This window comes from Rhinolophus sinicus, linkage group LG06 (assembly GCF_036562045.2).
Source record: "Rhinolophus sinicus isolate RSC01 linkage group LG06, ASM3656204v1, whole genome shotgun sequence".
In the NCBI taxonomy this organism is placed as follows: domain Eukaryota; kingdom Metazoa; phylum Chordata; class Mammalia; order Chiroptera; family Rhinolophidae; genus Rhinolophus; species Rhinolophus sinicus.
The window spans coordinates 151351868-151360308 of record NC_133756.1 but is presented as its reverse complement, the minus strand read 5'-3'; the positions used below and the strand labels follow the sequence as shown (position 1 = coordinate 151360308).

The 8441-nt window shown below is 41.6% G+C and overlaps 1 protein-coding gene across 1 annotated transcript in view; it reads right to left on the bottom strand.

Annotated features, from left to right (window-relative positions):
* Nucleotides 1-3486: 3486 nt before the first annotated feature.
* Nucleotides 3487-8441, bottom strand: part of ACCSL (1-aminocyclopropane-1-carboxylate synthase homolog (inactive) like) — a 135289-nt gene continuing 130334 nt past the window's right edge. Inside the window, exons 11-16 of the mRNA XM_074336247.1 lie at nucleotides 7688-7777; nucleotides 6934-6979; nucleotides 6693-6834; nucleotides 4913-5055; nucleotides 4673-4826; nucleotides 3487-3915 (exon numbers count right to left, since the gene is read on the bottom strand). Of these exons, the coding sequence (XP_074192348.1) occupies nucleotides 3821-3915; nucleotides 4673-4826; nucleotides 4913-5055; nucleotides 6693-6834; nucleotides 6934-6979; nucleotides 7688-7777 (670 nt within the window). The 3' untranslated portion in view covers nucleotides 3487-3820. The remainder of the gene's footprint in view (nucleotides 3916-4672; nucleotides 4827-4912; nucleotides 5056-6692; nucleotides 6835-6933; nucleotides 6980-7687; nucleotides 7778-8441) is intronic.

Here is an 8441-nt window from a genome sequence, read left to right as displayed (position 1 = left end):
TTGGCTAGCTGGCTGGGGAAGGGGGTGGGGTGTGGGCGGTAGGAGGTGGTGTTAGAGCAGATGCAACATTTTCACAGGCCCTTAAAGGTTAGAGTCAGTGTAGAACATTAATGTACAGTACAAATCCAGTACCTCTGGAGCTTTCCAGGTTTGGGAGAAAGGCTGGAGATAGATACAAGCAAGGGTCAGGTTATGAATCTTTGTAAATAAACTGTGATAAGGACTGTGGACTTCTCCTGCAGACATTGGAAATGTATATATAGTATTAATTCCTAGAACAATTTTTTTTTAAATCAAAAGGTATAACTAAGAAGCCCAAAATGCAATAAAATGGGATCCTAAGTAATGTTTGATTAATCTGAAAGAAGGCCGGCAGGAAGGAAAAATGAACAAAGAGCACATGACACAAATAGAAAACAAATAGCAAGATAGTTGACTTAAATTCAACCATATTAATAATTACATTAAACTGAATGACTAAGGACCAATGAAAAGATCGGGCTGGATAAAACACAAAGATTCAAGTATATGGTATTTGCAAGATACATTGTTAAATAAGAAGACAAATGATTAAAGGAAAATTGGAAAAAATATGCCATGCAAATAACAATCATAAGAGGATTGCTACTATCCAAAAAAACAGAAAACAAGTGTTAGCAAGAATGCGGAGAAATTGGAACCCTTGTGCACTGTTGGTGGGAATGTAGAATAGTACAGTTGCTGCAGAAAACAGTATGGAGATTCCTCCAAAAATTAAAAATAGAATTACCATATGACTCAGCCATTTCACTTCTGGGTATATTCCTAAAATAACTGAAAGCAGGGTCTCAAAGACATTTGTACACCATGTTCGTAGCAGCATTATTCACAATAGCTAAAACATGGGAGCAACCAAAGTGTTTATTAACAGATGAATGGATAAGCAAAATGTTGTATACATACAATGAAATATTTAGCCTTAAAAAGGAAGGACATTCTGATACATGCTACAATATGGATGAAACTTGAGGACATTATGCTGCGTGAAATAAGCCAATCACAAAAAGACAGACACTGTATGAGTCTACATATGAGGTGCTTAGGGACAGAAAGTAGCATGGTAGTTGCTAGAGGCTGAGGGAAGAAGATAACAGGGAATTATTGTTTAATATGTATAGATTTTCAATTTTACAAGATGAAAAGAGTTATGGAGATGGATGGTGGTGATAGCTGCACAACAATGTGAATGTATTTAATACCACTGAACTATACACTGAAAAATGGTTAAGATGGTACATTTCGTGTTAGGTGTATTTTAATAGCCAAAAAAAAAGAAAACATAAGAAAGCTGACATGTTCATAATATCTGACATCGTAGACTTCAAAACAAAAAGAATTACCAAAAATTAAAACATTTCATAAAGAAATAATCAATTCACCTGGATAATGATTTTAAATGTTTATACCTTTAATAACAAGTATTTAAAATATGTGAAGCAGAAACAGAGAACAAAAGGGAGAAATAGACAAATCAACAATTATAGTTGGAAAATTTAGCACCCCTTTCTTAGTGATAGAAAGATTGATAAAATGACAGGATCTGAAGATTTAAACATTACAAAACAATTTAACCTAATTGACATTTGTAGAACAACACACCCAATAACTGCAGAATTCACTTCAAGTGTATATGAAACATTGACCAAAATAACCATATACTTGGTCATAAACAAGTCTCGATAACTTTCAAAGGATTAAAATAATAGTTTATGTTCTCTAGTCACAATGGAACTAAAGTTGAAATCATTAACAATGATAGCTAAACAATCAATCCTCAAATATTTGGAAACTAAGTAACATATGCTAGAAAAATCATAGATTAAGAAAAAGAAATCACAAGAGAAATTAGAAAACTGAATGATCATAGCAACCCAACACATCAAAATTATATGTAGCTAAAGCAATGCTTGAAGAGAGATCAATAGCTTTAAATGCTTACATTAGGAAAAAAACCGCTTAAAACCATTGATCTAAGCTTCCTCATTAAGAAGCCAGAAAAAGAGCAAATTAAACCCAAAGTAAATAAGAGGAGATAAAGATGGAAAATGAAACAGAAGAGAAATAGAGAAAAAGCAATGAAACCCAAAGTTGGTTCTTCAAAAAGATCAATGCAATTGATAAACATTTAGATTAACTGATTAAAAAACTAATTTCAATATCAGCGAAGAAAAAGATGGACACTATAGATCCTACAGATATTAAGGGGATACAATTGTTATAATATTCCCTTATATGTCAATAATTAAACTTAAATGAAATGGAAAATTTTTCTTGAGACACAAATTGCCAAGACTGACAAGAAATAAGAAATGTGAATAGCCCTATATCTGTTACAGAAATTGTGTTAAAAAAAGTAAAAACCTTTCCACAAAGAAAACAAAAGATGACTTTACAGGTGAATTCTACCAAACAATTAATTATTTAAAAAAAATCAATTTGACACAAACTTTCAGAATTTTGAGAAAGGAACACTTCCCAAAACATTTGGGGTCAGTTTTACCTGGACACCGCAACCAATGATACATTATAAAACATTATATATATAATATCTCACAATATCCCTCATGAAAATAGATGTAAAATTCTTAATATCAAATTAGTAACTATATGAAGTTTATGGCAGGAATATGACATTGGCTTAACCTTTTTTTAAAAAAAAAATCAATGTAATTTACCACATTAATAATTTTAAAAGAATTATATTATCTCTAGCGGTAGAAATCAAAACATCTGACAAAACTGAACCCCTTTCATGGTAAAACTGTCAGCAAACTAGCATTGAAGGAAAATTTTCTATCTGGTAAAGGCCAGTATGAAAACTATAGCAACCTTATACTTAAGAGCTAGAACTCAATCCTGCTAAGACTGACAAGGCAAGACAGTCCCCTCTCTTCACTTTCCAACATCGTGCTGGAGGTTCTAGGAAATGCAATTAGAATAGAAAAATAAGAAATAAATACTGAAAAGGAAGGAGGAAAAGTATCTTTTTTATTTTATTTTATAGGCAACATGGTTGGGTACATTGAAAATTCAAATAAATCCCCCCAAAACAATAAGAGCTAATAAGTGAATTTAGCAAGGTCACAGATACTGTCAGGAGATTATTCTTCCTGGGCCTCTCATGTTATTGCCTGTCTTGGAAGCAGGGGCACTGACAGCCTTTGTTTTAGGCTACCTTTTCTGAGGATGTACTCGTACATATGATATGTGTATCACGAACTGCCTTGGAGGACTGTCTATTAACTACCATTACAGAGATTCCCAGGAGCATCTCTGGTTCACAGCTTCCCCTTCTCTTCTGGTCCCATACCCTCCCTCATTCATCCAATGAATTCACTATTTTTCACATACAACCTGCCCTAGAATTTAAAAATAGAAGGACAAACAGGTTAAATAGTTCCCAAGGGTGATTATGACGAATGAGGAAGAAATAAAACAGGCCTGGAATTTAAGAGAATACAAAATTTATTGGGTATTGATTACAAAAGTAAACCCATCTAAGTAGGGACGCAGAGAGTTCCCTTCATTTCTCTAGCCTTTCCCACCCTAACCCCATAAAATCATTCTGTGCCCACACACAATGGCTAGCAAAAAGGAAAAAGAGGCAAGGCTTCTAAAAATGACAGATGCTCAGCTTAAGGAGGGTAATGACATGGTCAGTTGAGCCCATTTCTGAAGGAGCCCACTGTTTGCTGTTATAGCACCCAGTGGATGCCCCAGCCCTATGGACCAGAGGCTGACGCCAGGGACTCCTGAGCATGTGACTGGCTGGAGCTGCTGGTTAGGAGGCAGACTGTTCCCTCAGTGCATCCTCCAGTTGCTTCTCTGTCCAATCCTGCTTCTGCTCTCCTAGTGTCTGAAAGAACCGACGCATGCCTGCAGGGCCCAAATGGGGAGAGAGAGAGAAAAAAAACACAGTGTTTGCTTGTAGGCTCCAAGCATCCCCAGGTCATGGTAGACCATCACGAGGCCTCTCGCTGAGGGATGCTGACCTTCATCCCACCCTTCTTTGGGATGGACTTCTAAGTCTCCCCACTGCATCCCCAGTGGCTCTTTTTCAGCTTCATTGTCACATCATTTGCCTGCCAGACACCTTCATGTTTCATATCAAATCCTGTGACGTGACTGTGGCCTTGACCTCATCACGTTTTCTATTGCCTCTAGTGTTCCTTCACTCAGTCTATTCTCAACATTCACTCAGAATCTATTTCTGTAGTATAAATGTTCTCTTATCACTGCTCTATTCCCAGCAGGTAGGACGGTGTCCAGCACGTGGTGAGATGCAAGAGATCATTGTTATAATGAATGTCATGTTCTCCATAACCTTTAGAGGAGAATCAGAACGCCCTTGATCATCTAACTGTCTATCTCACCTGCAGGACTGCAAGCCCCACAGGGCAGAGTACCACTTCCAATTAGCTTATGGTCCCAATGCCATGCTCAACGGCAGGCACCTATACTCCCTGTTTGCAAAGGAATATAATCAAAGTGTGAAAGTGTAAATCTTCTGTGGTATAGACAGGCTGCGCTATAGGTTGCTAAACGCCAATAAGGAAAGACTCAGTCATTGGGTTACAGGAGTGGATGGGGCACCTTTGAGAGATGCCAGAATTGGGGGGTCAGCACCACTCACCCAGTTTTAGGCAGAATATCTTATCCGAAAAGATGAGGCGAAACCAGCCAGGCTCCGTACACATGTAGGACTTGCCGCGGGTCAATATCAGCTTGTTTTCCAGGAATCGGCGATGGAGGAGCAGCTCTTGCTCAAATGTGCACGGGTCCAGGTACTGGGGAAGGCAGAGGGTCAGAGCCGAGCCCAAGACCCATCAGCCACGTGTGCCCAAGCACACCTGTCCTCACTCCCAGAGCTCACCTTTTTCAAGTTGATCCAGATATAGAGGCCAGAGCCACGATTGAGAAAAGGGATCTTCAGTGCCTTCAGGTTGTTGGTGATGTACTTGTGAGCTGCCTGCAGCCGGGAGCGGTTAGTGGGCAGGTACACCTTGTCAATCCATTCTGGATGGGCAGGGGGAGAATGCTGTCACGGGTCTTGTGGCAGAGGTCTGCCAAGGGTTCCTTCCGTACCTGGGCCTCCTGGCAGCTATTGTCTCCAAGACCGATCTGTATTCTATTTGAGCTGATGCTATCCACACACAACAACTCACCTCCTACCTGTGGCTTTGCTGGAGACATTGGGCTTCTCAATGAACCAGCAGGAGTGTTCTGTTTGATTTTACACTCCTGAGACTATCCCCTGTATCAGGTGATGAGGCTGTTGTCAGCTGAGCAGGCAGCGGATACTCATAGCTCCCCCCATCTCCTGCCGTACAGCCTCACACAGTGGACTTGGAGGAACCTCGGTATGCTTGGGGAGGATCTTAGCCCAGTTGTTCTCAGCACTGGCCGCACCTAAGTGATCCGGGGAGCTTTTTGGAAGTCCTAATGCCCAGGTTAGAGCCCCAGTTCGTCTAAATCATTACCTTTGGGTGGAACCCACACATCCCTATTTAAGCTCTCCACGTGATTCCCATGGGCATTCAAAGTTGAGAACCAGTGTTTAAGGGCCTGGGAACTTAGCTTCTGCCAAATATCAAAGAGCCTGGCCCCATGCAGAAAAGCATCTAGTTGGATTTGTCCTACCACATTTCCCCGAAAATAAGACCTAGCTGGACAATCAGCTCTAATGCGTCTTTTGGAGCAAAAATTAATTTAAGACCTGGTCTTATTTTACTATAATATAAGACCCGGTCCTATTTTACTATAATATAAGACCCAGTCTTATTTTACTATAATATAAGACCTGGTACATAACATAACATAACATAACATAACATAACATAACATAACATAACATAACATAACATAACATAACATAACATAATATAATACAATACAATATAATACTGGATCTTATATTAATTTTTGCTCCAAAAGACGCAGTAGAGCTGATTGTCTGGCTAGGTCTTATTTTCGGGGAAACACAGTATCTACCCTTTTACTCAACTTAAACATTATCTGATTATGTTAGTTTATTGATTATAGAGCAGCTTTTAATTTAAATCTTACAGCCTGGCACCTGCTCTACTACAAGGAATTAAAGAAAGGAGGCCTTATCTAAGTTTGAGCCATGGCATTGAACAGGGAAGTTCTCTCTGAAGCCAGCATTCACATGAGATCCAAGAGGGCAGATGAATCCAGATGCCATAGACGTAGCCACACTAACATGCGCAAAGCAGTTCTCCTTTGGCCACCTTGGAAGATGAAGTCAAGTCATAGTTGAGGCATCAGGGCATTTCTTTGTAATCTTTGTATGAGCACACAGGGCTTTAGGGAGGAAAACTAGACCTTCACATGAAGACAGGTTTCTGTCTTCCCACCTTAAGGCTCAGATTACAACTGATTATCCCTTTCCAGGCAGAGCATGAGCTACCAGACAGCCAGAAATTAAAGCCCATCCTGTGTTTTAGACAAGCACGTGCCCCTCTCCTGTCTACCCTACTGCACCATTGAGCTGCATCCTGCCCTCCTTCAAACTTCCTGTCCTTCCTATTACACTGACACAGTGAACAAGAGGTCAGTGTCAGGGGCCCAAGCCGACCCAGGAATTCCCCATGGCCGTGAGTCTGCCACGATGCCGGGATGCAGCTCAGTACCTCTGTCCTGGAGCAGCCGACACAGCTTGTGTTGCGCGATGCCGGAGATGCTGTGGACGTAGCCAAAAGAGCTCACGGCAGCGGCCACCTCCTTGTTTTGGGTGTACAGAGCACCAAAACGGAAGCCAGAGATCCCGAAATCCTAGGAGCAGAGAGGTAGGGGAGGGAATACCTGGTTTGTCTGCCTTCTGATCCTGGCCCCCCTTCCGCCCCTGCCCAAGGCCAGGCCGCTGGGACTCACCTTACTGGTCCCCCAGATCACATGAATCCTCTGAGGGTCAAGCAAACTGAAGAAACAATACAATCGAGATGAGGGAGAAATATTGGAGAAATGAAGACTTGGGTTCTATGCAGAGGAAAGTGGATTTGAGGTCCTTCCTAAGACAGCGGGAACTTGATATAGAACTTGAACTAGGCCCAAAGTTCAAGAAACAGGAATAAACAGAAGGTATTTGGGGGAACGAGATGGGACAGCTCCACTGAGTGAAATCCAGGACGCTCAGCCTGGCTGGCGGCCTTCCTACAGCGGGTCCAAAGCCACCTCCTCGGCAGCTGGCTCCATACAACACGGGCACCCACTGTGTCTAAAAGGTGCTCACCTATTTCTTATGTTCCACCCCCAGGCATGCCCATCCCTTACTTTGGCTGCTGGGATCCTATCTTAAGGGCAAATACTACCCTTAAGAAATTTCAGTCCTGTTTTTATTCTCCTCCTGTGTTCTACTAATCAAGAGGTTTCCTACCCTGACCTTCCGTAGGGGTTTTGAGAGTGCACTGGAGGGCAAGGTAAGAAGTGCACTTTCTACATTGCCCTCAAGCTACCTTGTGTACAAAATGGCATTTAGATGAAAAAGTATTTGGGAGGAAAGATCCTACTTTGCTCATTTTCCCATTTAACTCAGTTCCTAGCACGTAGCCGATTAAATTTATGGCACACGAACTTATCACACAAAAGCAGTGAGTTCTCCTTCCAGCTCCAGCTGAGACCAACTCACCTTTCCATGCTCAGAACACTGTGGAACGTGATGGAGTCATCAAACACAGACAGCATGTAAATCTCATCTATAATCACATGTAGGTTGTACCTGCAAAGCAGGAGAACAATATCGAGGTTCTCTCCGTGATCTGAACTCACATGCTTCATGGTCAACTCGATACAGAACCGATCGATACTCCTACTGCCCCAGTAGCCCATCCAACCTCTCCAAGGGTCATGGTAACGGCAGAGGGGCTGGTACACCAGAAGGTAACTCTAGATCTGGCTCGGGAGTACTAGGCAGGAATAGAACGCAAAAGACACACATGAGCACATGTTACCTAACCCTCAACTATCAAGCAGAGGCCCATGGGAAGTAGCTGGGTATCCCAGAGAGTTTTCGTGTGGTCCAGTCAGGAACTCCCACCCCGAGTCTGAATCATAGTGGCGGGAAGTGGGCTAAGAGCTTGTGCGCAGCATATTTTTCTCCCAACAGCCCTCGAAGCACTGTTATGTTATCTCCATCGCACAGATGAAGAAACAAAGTTTCTGTAAAGTTAGTTCCGTCACTTAGGTTTTGGAGCTGGGATATGAACCTAGTTCGGGCAAATTCCAGCCCAGACTTCCAGCATTCTTCCTCTGGCCCCCTTGCTGTGCCATTCATTATGCCATTTGAATAAGTGTGTCTCTTCTAAAAACTAGAAGATTTTCTACCCTAATAGGGCTGTTTCAGGACTCCTGCAATATGTGATATGAACATGATCTTAGGAATG